Below are 23,148 nucleotides of genomic sequence, written 5' to 3'. Positions count from 1 at the left end.
TTCAGCATTGTCTTGACGTGTTTATCTACGTCTGTTTGGACCTCAGCCCACAGCATGTTTGTACGAGAGAGTGGAAGCCTCGGTAATCTCCGATATCCATACCTAACAGGCTTAAAGTGTAATGCTGTCAGCAACAGAAAAGACCGATATACAGTATGACAGAGTGTGGATTTGATCCAGAGGAATTGGATTCCCTGTGAGAGGAGTCGTCAACCTTTACTGTATGGCAGCAAAATAAGTCGCTGAGTAATTTGATACGCCCTTAAGCTTCTGGGGAGACGAACGCCACGAAAAAAAAAAAAAAAAAACGCTCTGAAAGCCCAAGTAGGAAGCTGGTTACACACACACAGACGGGAGTGCATACATAGTCACTCACACACATACACACACACACACACGTGCACAATAACTGATTCATAATTCAGTGCACTAAACACACACGCACGTTTTATTCATGATGTATGAGTGCAGTAAAAAGCCCACACTCAGAGACAGTGATGGGATGCTGTTACCGTAGCAACATCATCTTTCACATCATTCACCATAAATGTTTCAGCTTAACACCCGATTCACTTTTACACCTCTCAAGTGTAGATTTGATCAAAAAGCTCCACCTCTTCCCACAGTTTACTCGGTTCACCTGAGCCAGTCGTTTTTAAAAAGTCACTTCCTTATTAACATTTCTGCTTTAAATAACTCGCTCTTTCTTTTATCCCTCTGGCCTTTTGGACAGTTAGCATTTTAAAGGGTTCTTTGAGTCAAATGTTCCCTGTTGGTGTACTCTTTGTAGGTGATTCAGTCACTTTTTATTGATGATTTGAATGAAAATCCAAATAGACAAATGAAAATTACAAAAAGTGACAGGCATGAAATGTTGAATGCAATCTGCTGACACAGAACACACACATCACCAAAGTACGATGTATCATTAAAGTCTATATGAACATGTATAAGTGGGAAAATATTCTGAGGAATCAGATGCAAAATATCATGTCAAATTACCGTCAGGATGGTTAGTATGGACTTTTCTAGTGTATTTTACTCATCATGTAATTACAATCACATGTAATTACCCCCCCCCCCCCCCCCCCACACACACACACACACAACAATGTTGATGGACAGCTACAACGAAAGGCGCTTATTTTACAACTTGGAGTTTGGTGTCGTTCCCAAGGACAATTTGCAAGAAAGGAATTGAACTGCCGACATCAAAAGATTAAAAGACAGTCGAGAAGTTACCTTGACTAAATCTGAATTATAACATATTATAAAGCATTCAAAACACATCTAAATAAGAACACCACTCAGTCAGACAGGTGCCTTTATTGCCTAAGTGTTCCATTAACCTACATTAACGCCTGATCTTCTGTCATTTCCTCGTAACGTGTTGTGTCTAACCTCTGAGGTCCAGCTCCTGGCGACTCTTTCTGAACGAAACAGCATGTCGCTTCCTGAGTAATCCGTCACTGCAGCTCCTGATTGAAATGTATATTCTCCAATGTTCCTCTTGATGAAGTGCTGTTCGGGCAGGCAGAAACAGCACCGGCTTTCTCACACAGTTGGAACAAAACAGGCTAAAGCCACAGCCGATTTCCTTACTCGACAACACACAAACATGCACGGGCTTATTGTATGGGACTCCACAACACATTCTGCTGCACACTCAACCACAACCAATTTCACCCACCCTCCTGTCCACACTGGCAGCAGAGCTTTGTTTTGCCTTGTTTATTCCGTCAGGACAATTGAGCTTTGGTTTTCTATTTAACCACTGAATGGGGGGAAAAAATGAACAGGCATTAACACTTCAATATGTGTGTATGTAGATATATCCCTGTTTTTATTGCATGGCGACACACGCAGGAAGAATCTTTATGAAACACATATCAGTCATAAGAGTTTATACTTTAGTCAATTAAAAACAAAAGGCTATAATGTGAAAATAATTAGGTGAGTCAGTTTCTCAGACATTCTTGGATGAATGATGGATTAATTCCAATGTGCCCACATACATTTTTACAGTCCCATTTAATAGAAAAAGCACACTGATAAAGAAATCCTTTTTTTTGTTATTGTTTTGTGTAACATGTATTAACATGAAAAATGATAAAGTTGTTGTTACTATGATTCTGAATGGTAAGTTACATTAAATAATAATAAAAATTCACCGACTCCACCACACGAAGTGTAAATCCAAAGCTGCCCTGTTGTTTATTTGCATGACTGTCGTTTTGTATGTTTTGTCGCTGGTGGGAGAGGATGAGGGGAATGCATGCTGTCATCAGAATCAAACAGTCCAGAGAAAGAAAGAGCTGAATCAGGTCCAGTCATGTGCTTTCAGACTGACACCAGGACACAGGCAGGCAGGCAGGCAGGCAGCGGGCGGACAGAGCCGGTGGATGAAACGTGAATAAACAGACCGAGGTAAACTGGAGCAAAGCCAAAGACAATCCTGTCAAAATAAAAGCTGAATCTTTCCCAGCGGTTGAACCCTGGCTGCAAACTGGCCTACGGGCTACAGAGAGAGAAGAGAGGAGGGTCAGCAGTCTGCTCCAGGCGGAGACAGGAGGGATGAGGACGGTGTATTTATTCAGCCTGATGATTATTAGAACTCCATTGTACTTCTTGCCGCTGGCGTCCCACTTTACAGCCACGTATTCATACCGTATGACCTAGAATGGTGTGTCAGCAGTGTGCAAATGTTACATTTTACATCGATGCACATTTCACATTTTGCATTTTTATTTAAAAATATAAAATAAAATAAAATTTGTGAAAATGCTGAGAGAAATGCCATAAGTCTAAATAGATCTGGTTTATATTTTGGACACAGACACAGAATTTGCTCACATCTGTAGAGCATGGGAGTAAACATCAGCAGCACCTACAAGCACAGATCTACAGAAGGCTCACTGGGGTGTAATATGAACCGCCTGAGGCCAGCGTTTCTACATGGCCTGGTTTCAGAACATACTGAACAAAACACAATCAATCCCTTTTTTTCTAATCAAATCATCGACTCTCTCATTCTCTCTTTTTTTTTTTTTTCACACATCCTTCCTCAGCCCAAATTAGAGGAGAAGATGAGACACTCTGTGTTGACAAAGTAAATGTGCAGATGTGCAGCAGCTCAGGTCAGGTTGCCGACAGGGCGTCACTCTGACAGCTGCCACCTGCCAAAACCAAACCAACCAAGAGCGACAGCTCCGGGACCTCAGGCGAAGAAAACACTGTATGTACAGCGATGACTTATCTTAAGAGATTTATCCAGTGAGCTCTTCAGCACCTTTAGGCTTTCCCCAAGCAGAAACAAGTAAGCAAAGTTGGAGTATTTCTCCCCGGACTATCAATTTGCAGTTGTAGATAGCGATCTGGCTACGACAGCAAGCAATGAGGAGCACAAGGCAGAGCAGATTGTGCTGCCGAGAGATGCATCTCACGCCCGTTGTTAATGCATGTATAAACCCGTTTTCACACACACACACTCACAGTATCACATTATGCATGTGCCAGCCACGTCCACACACACATACACACCGGCAAATGTTTAATCTTACTCCAAGATCAGATAGCAAAAACACAACCTGGTCAGAGCTGGACATGAACACCAAAACATCATCTGACGGAAACACATGTGAGGAAAAGAAAACACATACACACACACACACACATGGATGCAAACCCACAGTGAGTAACTGAACCAGTGCAGAGGAAAAATATTAGCATTCTGTCAGGGTTTCAGACGAGACTGCACCATCTCCGCTTTGCAGCCAACATGCAGCAGAGCAGAACAACGGATCCAAACCACAGAGAAGGAGAGACAGCGAGAGCACAGGCAGGTATGCAGGGACTGTTAGTGGATAGCTGAAGATAAATAGTATGAAAAACAATGAGACAGAAGGGCTGGGGTGGAGTGGGGTGGTGGGGTGGTGGGGTGGGGGGGGGGTTGTGCTCTCACAAGTGGAAATGCCAAATGAAATTAAAAGAGATGATGAAAGCTACTGGGGTACCTTACTATTGAGCCTGGCCTTCCGGGCTCCTTTAGTTTTTCTTCTCTTTTTCTCAGCCGGTTGTCTTCTGCCCAGAACGGATCCCATCTCACACACACATGGACACACTCCAGCATCACACACGCAGTCCCATAGGTCAGCGGCCGCTTGAATGCCACAACATACTCCACATGGCCATATCCAGCCCCCCTCCCTCCCGCCCCACTGCCTACTCCTGCTCCTCCTCCTCCCCGTCCACCGCCACCCTCCTCCTCTTCTCCTTTTACTACCTCTCGCCTCCAGTCACCACGTGCACGCTCACATGGCCACTCAGACTGTCACCTAAGCCGGGACGCGGGGGGAAAATCTGCGCACGCACGGACAGATGAGGAGATGGTGAGCCGTGATTTTGCGGGAAACTGGAGAGAAGAGAGGGAGAACGGGGAGCGAGAGAGCGGGAGGGGAGGGAGGGAGAACAGAGGGAGGAGAGAGAGCGCAAGATAGAAGGAGGGAAAACCAAACCGGCATACGAGAAGTGGGTGGGGTGTAAAACTGAGGGAAGATATAGATATCTAAAGAGACAAATAAAAAAAAACAATAACTACATGACATTTAGGAATCTGCATCACTGCTATAGTTTCACGTCTTTCAGCTGGTAAAACTACAAAAAACAGAAAATAAAAAGTCCACACTTCAATAAAATAAATGATACCACTACACTAAGTTCACTATACCCACTTTAAGTACATGTATGCAGCCTTGTGTGATCCAGCACATCAGCTCTGCCATACATTCTACATTTATAGAGTTATTAATATTTCACTTCGCTTGGAATCATCAGGAGACACAGGGAGGAGGAGAGCTTCTTTTTTCATTTCCAGGAGCCAGTTTGTACTCGTGTTGAACTGGACTGAATTGTATTCAGAGATATACCTACTTTTTTAACAATCAAATAGCATCCAATAGTATCAATAACTCACATGTAGACTCTAAACTGAGAAAAAAAAAAAAAAAAAAAAAAAAATCTCCATAAAAAAGTCCCATGTTTCTTGTTTGCATTTGTTGGTGGATTAGAATAAATGGTGAGTGTTTTTGTTCCTACACAGATATTTCTCCACTTTCTTCAAAGCGCAATTTTTTTTTCTTTCTTTTAGAGGATTATCCATAAGGGAAGCTTTGTGTGTGAGGGATTCCCCACTGGAAATACTCTCTCATCCTGTGCCACGCAGCTGTATTGAGAGTTTATGTGCGTCTTTATGTGGAAATCCCTCATCAAATTTCATACCGACTGCGGCTGTAATAACACCACGTTGATTGAGGAGTTCAGACACTGGAGAAAAGTGCTGTGGGATCTGGCAACTCACAACAACATCACGCTCGGCGTGGTTCTATAATGAATTAAAAAATAATGCAGGAATTCTCATTCACAAACACAAAAAGTTGTGCACAATGATTCAAAAAGCTCAGTGTGGGAGGAGCAGGCTGCTGTATGTAATTATGGGTGAGAATGCTGCATTAACGCTTTCCAGCACTGTGAATCATTTTGGACCAAACAAATCATGACGTCCAGGGATCCAGCACATTTCACACTCTGATTTCGCAAATCATTCATGACGGCAGCATGTAGATTCCCTCCTCCTGACACTGTCCTCTGAAGCTTTCATGACCACATTAATAAACAGTGCGTTACTACATACCAGCAAATACCAATCCTCCTTTAGTTTCTGTGTGTATACAGCCACGATGCACAGGCATTTCATTCATAAATAATACGAGTGAATAATTAATACGCATATCTTTCCATCAACTAATTTACCGAGCTCAGTGCCGCGGTGTGTAAATACGGATATATGATATATTTCAACATCAATGAAAGTGTTCACTTTGTTGGAAACATCTAAAAACTCAAGCTGCATTTTAAATTCACTATCTGATTTTATGAAATACAATATTATCGAGGGGCTATATTTTTCATTTTCATGACTGAGACGATGAAGTTATAAAGTTTAAAACAGTAAAGGCTTGAAATATTTCAGGCAGTGTGAAATGCCGAATATATTTACATTTTAATGTTTGACTTGAATCGAAGAATGCTTCTATTGTATGATACGTTTGTGAGACACGTGTATTTCGCTTACATTTTGTGCAGACAAAATTAGAAATATAAATAAATCTTCTTGGATCAACCATTATATCGATATCTTCTTTAATTGTGATCGGCCGTGGAAGTCTGAAATGTCAAAAAACTGCAGGTTTCATGGTTCAGTTTCTGACAAAAATCACATAGATTTGCACCAGCAAACGCCTCAGGCGAGCTGTTTCAACTCCACACCTCATAAATAAGACAACACGAGCCGGTGTTGTGAGGACGTGTTCATTCTTTTCTGGAATGCAGGTTTCATAAAGTTTTAAAAAGGGTTGGAATATATATATAATAGATATATTGTGGGCCGGTGAAGAACTTTTGTTCATGCTTATGAAAATGGAGGAAAAAAAAAAAATTCTTAGATTAACAATGAGAGCTGAATTGGAACGCCGTAAAAGACAACTCATTAAAAACCACTGGAAGCCCTTTGTCACATTGCATGAAAGCCGCTCTTTCTGCAGGCCTGCCTATCACATGGCCACCGGCCCACGCTCAACACCCATGCGCGCACCGCTTTTTTTCTAAATGGTATACTATGTAGATTTTCCATGAAGCCGCCATGCATGGTTAACCAGGCCAGTTGCAGGGCGACGAGGTCTTATCCGGTCAGGCAAATAGAAAAATGAATGGGAAAATCCTATAAAGTATGACCTAATTTTAAACTTTAGCCTGCAGCTAATAAACTCCCTGCTAGTAAAGTAGGCTAATGCTTGACCTCTGCCTTGCAGGATAGTGGGCTGCTGGGTGAATGGCGAACGCCATGAGTGCAAAGGCTGCAGGAGTCTCTCTCAGAGCAGGATTTCCCTTTTACATCTTTAAGGTGTTTGCCTGTGAGAGACAATTTACGATTACGGGAGGAGAGGAGAAAGCGATATAAACATCTGGTGCTCGGTATCTGTGCAAACACACTTGGTTTGAGCTAATCTCCACTGATGCACAGGAAGAAAAAAATATTCATATCACTACCATCTAGACAGAATCCTGCAAAAAAAAAAAAAAAAAAAAAAGCTTTTAATATTCAGCAACCGTGGCGTATCTGGAAAAAATTAAGTGTATCCTTTCATCTGAAATATGAAAAACATGACAAAGGCAGAGCACACTGCTTTCCAACTTAAATCCTTCACTAAAGCTGCTGTCCCTCCGTATTACCGGGCACTGAAGCAGCATCTGATCCCCCGCTCAAATGCCCTAAATGGCTCAGTGCTTTAATAAAACAGGGGCAATCCCAGACAACTCACAAATTACTGTTTGTAAAAATGCTGAGACAGTCAAGGTTTTTTTTTTTTCTACTCGTACTTGCAGTGACCTGTGAGGCAGGTCAATCACAGCGAAAGCTATCTTTACGGATGATGCATGGAATGAAATTACCACCTGAGCGGCGGCTGGGCATACACTGATCATGGCTGAGTACGTCAGCTGAGTACCACTCACTCACACTTTGTCACAGTAATGTAGCAGGGAAGCAGATGGAAGCAGCTCCCATCAGACCAGTTAAGCAAAGAGAAATATCTGAGAGCGTGACTCATCCGTCTCGTTCCCGCTTTTCTGCATCTCCGTCTCATTCGCCCGTTCTCGCTGTCTTTCTCGCCGCCGCGATGCTCAGCAGCAGTGCTCACACAGAGAACACTGCCTGGCCCTGAATACAGCCTACAATGACGTATTTCACACAAAATATGCAGCAGAGGGTCAAAAAGTCACAAAAATCACCTGTTTGAATGAACTTGGCTTTAAAACTGTGTGAACAAATGTTAACTGACAGTTTTATATTGTTTTATTTAAAGTTAATAAAGAAGATTAAGCCACTTCGAATGATGTGACAAAGATCAGGCTGAGTACAAAGCTGATTCAGCAATAAGCTGGTAAACCGTTCTCACAAAGAAAAGCATATCAAATAGCATTTGTCACACACATGTAGTAATTGTGACTTTTTTTTATGCCCAAAAGCTTTTTTCTTTAATGGAGTGAAATGTTCGTTTTTGCAGCCCGACAGCTGATCGCTGGTTCACACGTCCTGCCATCCAGTGGAGTTTGAGACAAACGTATTTACTTCTGAGCTGTTGCAACCATGCAAACACACACAGATCATAAAATACACCCAAAAGCCACACAAACAGGCTTTATTCACCTTGCCAAAGGTTGTCCTGCTTCAGCCAGTTTCCTAATCCATCACCTGTTCTCCATTGTTTCATCAGACGCCGTGTAAAAAGGACCCAGCAGGTTTTCATCAGCCGTCTCGTCTCTGGGCTCACTTTGATTCTGAGCGTGTAATGTTAATGTAACGCCGGGATCAACTCTGAATAGAACAACTGAACTTTGATTTAACAGGTTGTATTTTCACCATGAAGCATCACGTTATCTATATTATGCAGAAAATTAAAGTGATTACCACTGTTCCAAAAAGAGAACAACAACACTGAACAGAGACTTTTCTGCACATTTAAAAATAGAATTCTGACTGGAAAAAAAAGAGAAACCACAATGACCTTAATGCTCCCTTGCAGATTTTGACATGGTCTAGTAGCAAAAAACAAGTTTTTTTCACATTTGTATTACATTCATTATGTTGCCTTGTGTCTGTGTCTAAGTGTGCACTTGCTCATAAGGTAACCAATAACCAACACACACACACACAGAAAACACTTAACTACAGAAGTTCATATCAAGTTTCACAATTAAAAAAACTTCAGCACATTAATGTGACATTCAGTAGATGATCATATAGAACAACGAAAACCAGTTTATGCCACCGTCAATTAACCCCAAATTGTCTCTGATAATACAACCAAACACTAAACACGTCCTGCTCTGCCTGTACTTACAGGCATGCCACATTTTGTGAAAATCAAAATGAGCCCTTTACATCGTCTTCACACTGACGCTGACCCATGCAGCCGACTTTTCAAACATGATTTCCCTCGTTCCTTTCCTTTCCTATCCCCTGTGATATCAGGACATTTGATACATGACCGCCGAGGTGACAGGAGACAGCCGGATAAACAGAGGTAAAGATCGCCGGGTCGCCCCATCAGAGTGAGGCCAGCATTAGAAAAGCAAGTCGACGGAGACCCGGAACTGTGCACCCTGTTCCCATGAAGAGAAAATGCAACACTTGAGTGTCGTCAGTATCAAAACCACGTCAAATGTTGTGAGTGACTCTCGCGAGGGGTTGCTGTGGTGCATCCTCTCACAAATACAGCATGAGCAACAAATATTTCATTCACTTGAAACCTTATTCCGTGTCGTAAGAAGGAGCACGGCTGTTCTGTCTTACCTTGGTGTGGAGCTTGGACAACTGCTTCTCATCCAGGTAAGTCTGAGTGTAGACGCGTCTCTTATAGCGAAACTGCAACGAGAAAACAAACATATGTAGAAAGGTAGAAACAGCTCCATAACAGAAACAGATGAATACGGGTTTATTAAAAGTCTTAAAAAAAAAAGAAAAAAAAAACCGTACTGGGTGAAATAAATCATCTTACGTTAGTTTGTGTTATGAGAGAGGAAAAGAGAGAGACGGGAGGAAGGAGGAAAATGAGACTTTTGATTCAATAAGCTTTGAGTGACATCTAAGGAGAAACTATTTACCTGCTTATGACTGTCACACATTTTCAAGCTTGTTATCTTTTCCATATATTTCATATTGCTTGAAAAATGACCTCCGAGACGCTTGCGTCTAAAGTATCAATTGCAAAACATTTCAGCTCTCAACTAAATAAAAAAAAACCGCTGCTCAGAGGTTTGAAAGATGAAAAAAACAAGTGACTTCATTCATTCAGACTGGTGGAAGTGACATTTCTTCTGTGGTCAAAGAAACTTATTCTGGCAGCCACTTTTTTCTTTAAAGTAGTTAAATGCACTTTGAAGCATTTGCAGGGATTCCTGCGAGGGAAAGTCGTGCAAATTGACAAATGTTGCAACCAGAGGGAAGAGATGAGCTGCTAATAGGAGCTAATATATTCATCAACTTTAACAAGAACTAACTAAAAGAGATCTGAATGTCTTTATGTTTAACTATCAATATGAAGCTCAATCTCTGATAAACACTACTGATTACAGTATATTGTGGCAGACGTTACATTTGACATGAATATCAACGATATAATATGATGGGAGAGCTTTATGGGGGGGGGGTTCCCCCAGGAATGTCCCAGGTGTGATTCCTTCATTTATACTTTTACATACAGAGCGATGCTTTACCATTCCCATTACCATTAGATGGGGGTGGGAGTTGGCCTTACAAACGCACAAAAGCTCACTTTTGTCACCAAAAATCCATAACTTAGGAAATTACTCAATAAACAATTCTGACATTTTATAACCAGAACAATAACATTGCAACCATCAATTGGTATGCAAAGAGCAATTAGCATATTGCTTAAAACCCCACAAACACTGCATTGTGCCCATCAAGCTAATTGAAACAGCACTTCTTAAGGAGTGTTAAAAAGCGTTTTTGCTCTTTTATTAAGACGGTTCCTCAAAGGGGCGAAGACTCTCATGCTTTGACTGCTGCAAAATGGGTTAGTGATTCAGCACCACTCAGCTCTGATACAATTTCCCAACTTGTCAAAAGCCAGATCATTCGATTCATTAGCTCTGCTGAAAACTGCTTGTTTAGTGCACAAGATTTACTGAACTCTGACAGCCTGTAATAGCTTTCAAACTTTTGTGAGTTCCACTGGCCGGAGCTCAGAGGCTACCTCCGGTCTCCTGGTATCTGTCTGAGCGCACGCACGCTCAATAACACATCTGAGATCAGGGTTTGAGGCACATCTGTGTAAACGCGTACACATCTGACTGTCCACCGATGCAAAGTGTTGACGAACAAGTAAATCCACAACAGAAGTGAGGATTTTCAGCTGCTAATCCAAACCTGTCAGTCATTTACACACAGGCCTGAGGGAACTGCTGCTACACACACACACACAAACACATACACACACACACGCGCGTCAGCGACCGCATGGTGTGGCAGCACACACGCAAATACGAGACCTGATCAGGATCAGTGCCGGCACCTGTACGGCTGCGCTGTCAGTCAAGAGAAGAGAAACTGCGCAGTTCAGACGGAGCTCAGACAGAAATTAAAGCTATTGTTCCATGATGGAAAAACAGCTGTGTGAATGGATTTCAGTGTCGTGTCAGACCTGTTTCACATAACTCTGGCTGTAAACGGCATGCCGCCCATGTCTCTGACATTTATGATATCGCAAGATGCCATTTAAAACTGCTGCTCCACCGAGTTTAATCCTTAAACAGAGACATTAGATCTCATCAGGATTTATTCACAATCTACAATCAAAAGCGAATTGCAGACTTTGACAGTGACACCCCTGCCAAAAAATGTCATACTACAAACATTTTACTTTCTTAAAACAATGCAGCATCTTCACACCGCTGCCTATAAAGTGAAATAACTTTAAATACCTGTGATTCTCTGAGATCACAGAATCGTGACGGACAAGAACCACAATCATCTCCGAGAGACGACAGCTGCCGCAGACAACGCGCCGTCACCGAGCGCAGCCTTATTGCCACAAGGTTTGATTGACGTACCCTGACAGACAAAACATAGATCGTGCCTAAAACCATTCGCGCGCGCCCTCAGGCGCAGTGTGAGCGCGCGCACGGTGCCATGTGACCAGCGCAGACACACTCCAGTGGCAATGAGCACAAATTAACTGAACAAGTCTGGGAACCATGTGTTTATGAAAGGATGCGACCTCAGGCACCCTCGTGTTTCTGTGCAGGAAGGTCACTGCGGTACTGCGGTTTATCGTCATTTGGTACCAAATCAGGTTTTGTTTAGTTATTTCCCTCACCTGGTCACAGCTGGCTGACTTGATCGGTTGGACAAACATCTGTTGCTCATTGTTTGGAGTTGGTGACTTTGTATTCGTGACATTTTATACAAAGGTGATCAAAAACAACCAAAATATGGATTTTTTTTTTTGGTTTTTTCTCTTCAAGCCCTCCCCTGTTTTCTCGCTTCTCACCGCCTCATACATACGCATGACGCACGCCTACCTCCAGGTACGGTACAGGAGCGATGGACGGGAAGGGGTATTCCCTCAGCTGTCTCTCCTCGTCCAGGAACTTGCCGGCTTTGCCGTTGTAAGCCGGCTGGAATAGGCCGTAGTTGAGCACATCCTTCAGGCTCTGGTTGAGAGTGCAGAGGATCCGCTGCTTGGACCGCCAGATCGGAGCATCCACATTGAATTTCATACATTTCTGCAGAGATAAGAGCAAAGAGGGAGCAAGGTGACGCATGTGTCACTTTTCTGACTAACATATGTGGCATTTCAATGGAGGAAAACAAGAGATTGAAGAGTGAAAGTTCACTGATATTTCTGTTCCAGTGACGACAAAACGCCCTTGAATTCTAATACATCACGTCAAGCATAAAAGAACCTGCTTCAACAGAGAGACATTAAAAGAGTATTAAACCTCCAATGTCACGCCTGAGGCAAAATAAGAGCTTTCTGTCTTATAATAAGCAAGTCTCACGGGTATAGCGGCATTTTACCATTAGCCATTATTTTTCTCCGAAGGTCAACTGAGGAGCCGGTGGTAGCGATTACAGCAAACTAAACAAAGCTAAATCTAAGCAAAACAGCTTGTACAAAGTTCTTATCATGCTGACATCCATTTTTTTTTTCAGTATCGCAAATTTAGATCTATGTGACTGCGCATTATTCGCTCTGGGAAAATTAAGTATAGCAATATAGAAGAGCTGCAGCAGACGCAGCGGTCACAGTGTGGAGACTGATGGGAGAAATGTGGCACAACAGAACCACCCTGCTCACTTCTGTGCACTAATAATCACCTACAATATGCAATACTTTCTGTGCATCCACAAGATATCCCCTCTGCAGTGCATCTCCAGCCTCTAAACAGTTTAAGCAAACAGGTAGCGACTAGTGGATTAGGCTTCATTTAATATGGAGACTAAAATGTCTACTTTAAAACTACGCGGCTCAGACGAGAGTGCAAAGGATTATGGTTACTGTGCAGGGCCGAGCACTTCCCTGCAGTAACCACATTGTGGAGCCGAAGTCACAGATGGGAGAGAGAGAGAGAGAGAGAGAGAGTGAGAGAGAGAGAGAGAGAGAGAGAGAGAGAGAGAGAGAGAGAGAGAGAGAGAGAGAGAGTCAGACAGTCCCACAATACAATTTGTCACATGCTACTATCCGAAGCATTAACCTAAAACTCTTGACCTGATAAAAAAATAAGTGGCAAAACAAACCAGAATAAAATCTGTGGGTCAAAAGTCAGAGACGTGTGCATAATTGGCACAGAGTTTTAAAATATTTATGAGTTAGATAACAATGACTAAAGCCAGTCCTTTCTGTCCTGCTCCAGGCTTTATACCAGGCGTCTGATTGAAACATGATTTTGTCGTGGAGGGACCGAAGCAATCAGAAACGAGCCCGCACCGAGGCGTTCCCTGGACTTTAGATAGGATTTGATTTTTTTTTTTCCTTCTTTCCCATGGGACAAACAGACAACATATGAAAACGGGTAGCCAGACGATAGCAGGGGGCATTACTATGCAGATCAGGACCGCAACCTCTGTTTTCTATCAAGACAACATCAAGACACTGAGATAACGCTCTTATTTTGTAGGAGCAAAGAGTAACTGACAAGTGATGGAGTTGAAATAAATATTCATTTATTTATGATAAATAAATGGAAAAAAAGAGCACATGATAGACAGTTTATTTTCTTCACATGGGTAAGAAATAATGATTTGGAAGCAATTATAAAGGAAACTAATCATTTTATTGCCTGGATGTTTGTAACCAGGAGGAACGCTTTCCGGCTGGGTTCAACCTTGATGAGTTATTTAAGCACTTATTCGTTATGTGGCCCACTTTGGGCATTCAATAACAAATAAACCCACTGATTATCTTTTTCAGTTCCAGTCGCATCTACAATGATCGAGACACCATTTTTCCAGCGTTCAGTTAAATCCAGACATAAAGTCCCACGCACAGAAATTTAAAGATATTTTAATATTTACGGAGGAGCACCAAAAACCTTCATTCCAAAAATAGATCTGCAACCATTAGAGGTTACTTCTATTTATATGACATCCTGCTGATACTGGGCGTTTGGTTTGTTGCATATGAAACTGTTTTTAAAAGCCCTTTCACTTGAATACTTTGAATTTTCTTTAATCTTTGAATGCAAATGCTGGAAATCAACCTGCTTGAAGTGAGGAAAATAACGAAGCCCTGCGAGGTCACATTTAATCAGCTGTGTTTTGCGTTACCTTGATTTTAGTTTCGAAAGTGACAGTGCAGGGCGTACACCTACATGAATAAAATTCTGAATAAGTTATTCTCAGTGGTCACGCTCGAGCTTGGAGGGCACAACATATGGAAATAAATACCATGAATTCTTAATAAAAATAAACATAACATAGAAGTCTAAGGAAGATGCAGCCTTGACCAAACAACTGTGGCAATGTGCAAACAGTGGCTATTGATGAAATATGGGAGACAGATTAAAGACACAAACTGAAAATCCTGCATTCAAGCACACAGCTAAATCATAAGCAGGAACTTCGCTTAATGCAAATGCATTGTAAAAGCTCAATGGCTGGACGATGGTCCAAGAGATTTATTTGATGGAGAAACTGACAGGTATTATGCGTCAGAAAGAGAATATACGGTATTCTATAAAAAGGTTTAAGAATCAGCACAGTAGAGCGAGCTGGGGTTCCTGGCTCTTTGAAGGTAGCCGTTCGTTTGAAAGAGCCGTTCAAAAGACCTGGATGAACGTCACGTGATCGTAGAGGGACGGAGACGTCGCCCTCATTTGTGCAGGAGTCAGTCCATTACTTTGGGACATGGTGTTTGTGGAGCCAGAAAAATGTATCAAAATGCTGCTATGTGTCCTTTGACACACTTTTGTGTGTGTGTGTGTGTGTGTGTGTGTGTGTGTGTGTGGGGGGTATTTTCTGTTGCTAAAATCTCTGATACAGCGTCGGTACGGTGTTTCAAATGAACTGGTTTCCTTGTTTGGGGCCTGTGGTGTTGGGGAACGTTAGAAACACCGGGCTTAATCATAAGTACTGACAGATGGACGGTGTTTCAACTTGTATCATGATTTTAAATCACGAACTAAACTGCTTTCTGAATTACTGAAACTTGGATGATAACAGCTGAACTTTATACAAAACAATGGACTTCATTTCAAACTTATTTTGGAAAAACTTTCACTTTAAAACAGGAAAACAAAACAATTCAACCATTGTAGACTTAACCTGATCCTGATTAAGCTGGTTATTTAACTGTTGCCACCAGCTGCTGTTTTTATTTCACTGCGACCAATTCTTTCTCTGTAAGAGTTGAAAGAAATAACAAGACAGTTTAGATAATTTTAGGAGTTGACAGTCCAGATATTTGTGCTCAAATATTTGGTGTCAGAATCTCACGGAAATAAACACTGATGAAAATCAATCCACCTGTTAGAATCTCCAGAAATCTTCACATGAAAGATCACTAGGATTTCACGTTACACAAACTATTTGTCTCAGTGTAGCTGCCTCATGTGCATTTTGAACGTTAAATGCGTAACTCTTTTTACTGGAGTTCAATTCAAACAAAATATGATCAAAAATAGTTTCTCATCTCTTGTCACAAACATTTCCCACACTGCAACCGCCGGTGCAAAGCAAATTTCATCAGCACACGAATCACATGTTAGGTCACTCGTTTTATGTTTTTATGGTTTTTACAAATCTAAAAAAAACCCATGAGTTACAGATACCTTATTGACGGCAGTGTCTACAACCCAGCGCTGTTCAACAAAAACACCACATTGTTAAATCATGCCGTTGAACATAAATCTGAGTCCCCCTCCAGAAAAACAATGATGAGGAAAACCAAACAGAAAGAATACATCAAATGTACTCCTCCGGTGTCAGATGATGGCAAGACATTTGTGAGCTATTAGGACAAAATATAATGTTTAGAGACATTAAGGTTTTGTACAGAAGTGCTTTGAGCAACACGCAAAGACCCTGAGGATCTGGAGCAATAACAGATTCTACAATCCAGCTTTAAAAGCGTGTTTAAAAGACAGCATAGAAGTGAGAAAAGTTACAACTTTCCCATAAACCAGATGTAGAATATTGCTTAAATAGTGAGTGAAAAATGTCAAAATGTCTTGAACATTAATAGCAATTCATATTCACAACGCGCTGAATCAACTGTGCACGAGCGTGCGTGCATGTGTGTCTCCATCAAAGGACAAGCTCCGAGAGCACGATCAAAACAAACTTCACAAAGCCGTGGGTGTCAGAAAATGGAGATGTCATTAAAACTTGTTCCCAGAAAATGGACTGCCGCTCGTCGAGACTTAAACAAGATTTATCCCTCCTGTTTCCACGGCGCCGACTCCAGGTATGAGCGCCGACGCCACAGTAAACAGGATTACGACAAGGATAACCATGTCATTTAACACTGCGGGAAGAAGGTGTCACTCTCGAAGCTATTGAGCCGGTGTGAGCCGAGATATTATTAACTCGCAAAAAGACTCAGGTGATGGGAGAGCAGATGAGTAACCACAAACTCTGTTTAACCAGTAATAGCGGAAACCAACGACAGTTCGGGGATTTTCTGCTCATTACTTGTGATAAAACAGACACTTAAACACCCATTAAGAAGATTATGCTGCGGAGACAAAGCCTACAGCTGGCTGCCGGAGGAGGTGGAGCAGTAGGTGTGCTAAAGCGAGCCACTGGTAGGTTTTCACTCTCACTGGCCTTCAGACGAGCCAGCTCTCCTCTCGGTATGTGACTGTTTACGTAACAACTGGCGGAGCGCTGCTAACTGCTGCTCCATCACATAATATTGTATTTAAAAATGCATTTCATACATTATAAATGAAATACTACTGCTTGTGCTGCCTCTAGCCTGTTGGAACCAGGGAAGCTCGGTCACGTAGCTTTAATCCCCGATGGCCAGTTGTTCTTGAACGATGAGAAAGATGCTGACCTGGAAATGGTCCCGAGGATGTTAAACTATTTAAAGGACGAAGGGTGGGTGAGGAAGTGTTCAGCGCCAGCTATCTGTGGAGTTTGTTTTGTTTGTTTTCGCCCTGAAAGTCTCATATAAACTTGGTCAATTCCAATCACCTTTCTTTATGATGGAGCGAGAAATAACAGATGTATCGTTAGGATTATTTCCGAGAAATGAGAATAACAAAGAAATAAATGTTCTACATTTGAGTCTTCAAATGCCCAATTCAAGGCACTGCTAATCGTGTGATTTATATCGAATGGTTAGTATTATAGTAATGTTTGGCATTAAAAATCCCTCAGAACGACAAGGGGAAAACAAGCAGCAGCCGGTACGGTGATGCACAGTTGTTTGCCGCTCCAGCCCGAGGTAATAACGTTTCAGCGCCTTCATCCGACTGAGTTGGACCGCCATGTGACAACAGCAGCTTCTGCGCCACACCAAGGAAAACAACCAAGGAACCAGCTCACAGAAGATTTACCTGAATTATGGAACAGCCCTCTCCAGCAGTACTCCACGAGCATATCAATATTTAAAGCTGTTTTTATGGGGAAGCATCTGCTTTAATGTTTGATTATCTGGTTTGGACCCGTTTTACTAATTTGCCAAATTAAATCACATCATAAGTGCAACCACCTTGCAACTAAATGATGTAACGCTGCCTGCTAACAAACCGAGTGGTAGAGATCCTCAAAACCGATTAAGTGCGTGTGAGTGAATACACCTGCATGTGTCAAAAATGGTAAATCCTCACTGAAACCGTCCCTGACTCTCCCTCCACTCTAGCGTGCCGTGTTCACCCACGAGTGACCACATTCTCCAGGAGTAAAGCCCCGGTCTTCATAGATAAATGTTGAGACGTTGGATGTGTAGTTTGATCAAAGAACATGATTCAGTTTTGCAGAATATTATTGTGAATATGTAGGTATTTCTGTTACATTTTATAAAAGTAGCTGTTGAAAGGAACCGAAGGGAAAAAATGGCCACGAAAGAGCCGCGCAGAGCTGTATAACCTTAATAATATAGCATTCCGGTTTTAATGACTGCAGAAGAGAATGGGAAAAAATAAGGTCCGCGGGGAGCTGTGCAGAGTTCATGATGTGCGAATCGCAGAATTAGAGCAGAAGACGAAGCTACAGCAGCAAGTGTATGTATGAGGAGTTATATAAGATTCCCCTTTACACTACAGAGACGTGACTGGTCAAAGCACTTAATATGGATTTTTCATAGATACTGAATCTCAAGTTCCTTCCCTTTTTTTTTTTTTTTTTTTTTTTTTTTTTTTGTTATTTGTATTCCTACAGTCCGTGTGGCCGTTCTGTGTTTATCGCTGTACCTCCACATCAGACTCATTCACACTCGGCCTGAGATCAGATATCCTGGCATATAACATTCATATCTCCAGCCTCCCCGCTGCTTTCACACGGTTTCATCAAAGACGGGGCCTTGATCTTTTGTCTGGTTAAATTAGAGACATTAAGCGAAGGATAATTGGACAGGAGAACATAGGCTTCAGTGAAGAAATGTGACACAAACTGCGCTTCACACATGCTGAACAATGAGCGCAGGAAGACGGAGAAGATTGTGTAATCTTAATTAATTACTGTTTGAAACGGTTCGGCGATAGATATGGATCATTGGGAGTTCGGAGATGTGACGCTGACAGAGTTTAAAAGGTATTAGCCTCTCCTTATGGCTCTAAGTACATGAAATAATTGTGAGTTTATTATTTTTTAAATAACTACGACATCTGCTGAAAGAATGAAACTGTAATTCAGACTACAGGGACTTTAATAAAGGATGTCATTTTTATTTAGCGGTTAGCACTAATAGCTCCTGGTTCAAACTGGAATTTGCATATGTGTCTTTAGCGTTGCTCAGAACAAAAAGCGTAGCAGTGAAAAGGTCTCCACTGGAGTCAGTGCCTCGGCCTTTCTCTGTGGAGTTTGCGTGTTTTTGTTCTGTCAGCAGGGTTTTGTCTGCATACTGCAGCTTCCTCTCACCGCCCAGAAGCATGTTATCCAGGGTAATTGGCAGCGTTTTAGTGAAATTTTCACTAAATGAAGCCAGTGTGGGGATTAATACATGGCTGACTTCATGTAGTGTTTTTGTAAAGACTTGTACTGAATGTGAAAAAATAGAAAAGACATTGAACTTATATTCTACTGAGTTCATTTTATAAATGTAATCAAGGCTTTAATAACTCAGTAAATAGCTCGGTAAATATCACAGGTTTTCTTTATTAAAATGAAGCACCCCGGACAAGTGATTCAGCACAGTAATTTAAAGAGCATAATATTAAAAACCTGTACTCTATACTGAAAACTCAAGCTCAGAACAATTTCAGAATTGGAATACAGCACGAGCAGCTATTACTGGGGAGAAAAAAAAAAGGACAGCCTGGAGTGGATTCAAGTTCAATTAAGTGTAAACAGGTTAAGTGAGGATACGCAAACACACCGCAGCTGAATTCTAGACAAAACTATTTAAGAGTGTGTGTGTGTGTGTGTGTGAGAGAAATGATGTGAGCATGGATGATGCATGGAGGACATCACTATAGTATCTCTTAAGGCCCAGACGGCATCCAGTTTCAATAGGAGGAGACAGGGGCATTGTTGTTGCCTTTTAGCACAAAGTGATGCATCAACAGGGAAGAGAAAGAAGAGTGAAGCACGGTGGCGAAGTGGAAGGGAGAAGTGCTGAGATGATGGAGTGTAATGACTCTCACACAGCCGCGTCTTCATCTCCCAAGACCTCTGGCTGTCGCTGCCCAGATGACATATGCACTAATTAACACTGCCGAGCCTCCTGCTGGAGGTTGGGGGGAGCTCCGAGTCCCGCCCAGAGCTCCAGAGGGAGGCAGTAATACAGATCACAAGTAGAGCAAACATGTGTAAACTAGAGCATGCGGTGGGCGAGTTTAATACAGTTTAGCTATCATAATACTACGGCGCGGTACATGCGTGTGCTCCTTCAATCCATGTGCAGCTCGGGGTTCTTCGACGGATCAAATTAAATGCTTCTGTCTGCTCTTATTCCCTCGACTGGTTCTTTCTGGCAGCAGTTCAGAACAATAGCAGATGCATGTTTTTTGTCTCAATCCGAGCATCCTTTAGGGATGCGCTGCCTTGGGACATAAAGCAATACTATTTAATATTTAAGAGCTCCATATGCAGGGTTAACAGCTCCATATAATCAGCAGCCTGAAGTATCACTTAAACAACAAAGATGATTATCTAATAACATATGTAGTACTTCCAGTGTGGCCCGGAGGATACTGCAGTTTGGAGAAGTCATGCAGTGAGACGATGTAATTCTGATACGGGTCAGTGATCAAATGTTCAATTTGCCGCTGCTCTTGGAAAAAGTTACAGAACCATCTTACAAGAATGTAAAGGTTCAGGAAGCAAAGCATGGGACAGCTCGTTTTAAAGAGAAAAAAAAAAACCTTTAAGACCTCTTATCAAAGTCCAGAGTGGACCAGCAGACAAACACCCGTTTGATATTAAAGATGACATTAGTGGTACCAGGTTACACATTAAATTCACTCCACAACACCGGAGAGTTAGCATGTAATTAAATCACTTTCAATAGCCGTCCCGAAACAACCCAACATGAACGGCTGGATGCCAGCGCTCTGAGAAACCGAATTCATTTAATGCCACAAGTAACAACTTGAGGCATTCTGATAGAAAACATAAACAGCAAACTACACAAACACAAGTTTAGAACCAAATGTGAAACAATTAACTCATTATGTTAGCATATTTTTACACAAATCTGTTAATCGTTACAGCAGTGCCCTCTTGTGGCAGAAATTGTCAGTGCTGCTCCCTTGTAGGGTCGAAAAATCTTCAGAATCTACGACTCTGAGAAATTCCTGTTGCCACGAGTGGCTGCTGCACTGACCAACGGGGAATTTCTGTTGCCCCAAACTTTTTTCTCCGAAAATGATGATTTATATATTTTTTTTACATATGATATGTTGTTGCTAATTCAGAGACACAGTTTACTAAAAATCGGTGATCAATGTTACCTTGTTATTTAATTATTTTAAATTTCAAATTAAAAATCAGAGTTTTTCCTGTGCTCGATTTTCTGCCAGTATTCCAATTTCCTCCGTTCATTTACCCAGGAACCAGGGACACACTCGCTACTGGCAATAGAACACTAACCACTTCACAGATGTGACTGTGCCTCACAGGCATGCAAAATCCAGCACTACCCATTTAGAAAATGCTCCTTCATGGAAACTGATTTTCAGCGGCGTGATCCAAATCACGCTAAAACATCGTATGAGGTGATGCACTGTACTGCTGGTAAATACCACCTATCTTTTTCTCACCTTCCAATCATTGCATGAGACAAGTCGACCGTGAAACGCTGCTGCTGCAGGTAAACACAACACAAGGGCACATCTGGCTGTGGCCAAACTAATAAGAACACAGCATGTCTCCATTTAAGTCCATCGCAGCCAGCACCGCCCGCCGCTTTGAAATGAGACGGTCATGCATCTTTACGGCTGTGCACGTGCATCGATGTTTGGTGTTTGGTTTTGACGTAAATACTGTGCACAACACTCTGTTAATCTCAAACCTAATTATCGGAAAGTGACAATGGGTCCATGCAAAGCGCGACTCTCGGGGTAAATCTCCAAACGCCATAACATGCAATGAACATTGGCCCCCCCCCCGAGGGTTTACATCTGCATTATTACCACCGCGCACCCTTGAGACAAAAAGGGAAGAATGGCATTGATTCAATTAACTCAGATTAATTGCTGCTATCAAGAATCAGACACCTTGAAAGACACAGCGCGAACACACACTGCACAGTCTATTCTCATGGAAATGCTGAGGCTGGACTTTGCCTAATTACGGACAATGGAGCGTGTTTCATGCCGTCCACTGGATACGAACAGTTGAGTTTAATTTGTGGCGAACAGGCATGTTGTCAGAAGCGCAGAGGTGTGTGTTGGTAAAATGTAATAGTTATTGCTATAGCGGCGTTATATTACAGCTCAGAAACATAAAGGAGCTGCCTAACGCACGGCCGTAATGTGCAGACAATTAACTTCCCTACAAAGACGGCAAAAACTGCTGCAACTCCACAAAATGTGTAAGCAAAGCTCACAGTGCTGGCGAGACATAGTGGAGTCCGCTAATTCTAAATATACTGTTACTACTGTAGATGCAACATTTTGCAGATTTATTAAAATGTCAAAAGTTGGTCAAAGTCATCAGTTTGTTTATGATATGAAAAAAATGAATGTTCATGGAGAAAAACAGATGATTTTAACTTAAACACACATTAGAGGATCTATAATGTCTGTCATTAAATCGAACCTGCAATGAACCCTGACAAAACTTGAGACATTTCATTTAACAGTCCGATCATACAAAATTCATTCATTTGCATTTTAATGAACTTGGAGTTGGGAGTCATGCTGTCAGCATTGTAATATCCCCACGCCTTCATGTGTAAATAGATTAGACACTTTTTGTCAGCATCAAGCAGAATACTATTACAAAAAAAAAAAACACACAAGAGGTTCACAAAGCCAATCAAAAGAAATTCAGTATGATAATAATTTGCCTTTAAAGTAACACCAGTTGCCCTTCATGTACTTGCTTTATAGTCTTTAAGGCCATGGTATTTGCTTATTTCCGACTTAATTTCAGAATGCGTTCATGATGATTTGGATTTCAGAAGGAAAAAAAGTTGTGAGGACGAGAGAGAGAGAGAGAGTTCACATGAGGGAGGAAAAGGCGTGTGCGATAGACGACCAGGGGGTGTTAGCGGAGAGTTTGTGGAGGAGATAAATGTGTATTTTAGAACTTTGAACTGAGAAGCTTTAAAATTGAGACCCGGGGGAACATATTTTTTTTACTCAGCAAACAACCCTGCATCTGAATGTGTAAAGAGATCACAGAGTGTCGACTCCAGCTGCTGTCAGTCTCTTCAAATTCAGCAGTTTAACATC

General features: G+C 41.8%; 1 protein-coding gene across 2 annotated transcripts in view; it reads right to left on the bottom strand.

Annotated features, from left to right (window-relative positions):
- shank3a (SH3 and multiple ankyrin repeat domains 3a) overlaps positions 1 to 23,148 on the bottom strand; it is a 119,693-nt gene that overhangs the window by 83,357 nt on the left and 13,188 nt on the right. For both annotated transcript variants that reach the window (XM_030096899.1, XM_030096900.1), the window contains exons 2-3: positions 12,163 to 12,366; positions 9,410 to 9,481 (exon numbers count right to left, since the gene is read on the bottom strand). In XM_030096899.1, coding sequence (XP_029952759.1) covers positions 9,410 to 9,481; positions 12,163 to 12,366 — 276 coding nt within the window. The remainder of the gene's footprint in view (positions 1 to 9,409; positions 9,482 to 12,162; positions 12,367 to 23,148) is intronic.

Source organism: Salarias fasciatus, chromosome 7, assembly GCF_902148845.1.
Source record: "Salarias fasciatus chromosome 7, fSalaFa1.1, whole genome shotgun sequence".
NCBI classification, from domain to species: Eukaryota; Metazoa; Chordata; class Actinopteri; order Blenniiformes; family Blenniidae; genus Salarias; species Salarias fasciatus.
Note: the sequence above shows the minus strand (reverse complement) of the source record. Positions and strands in the feature narration are given on the sequence as shown.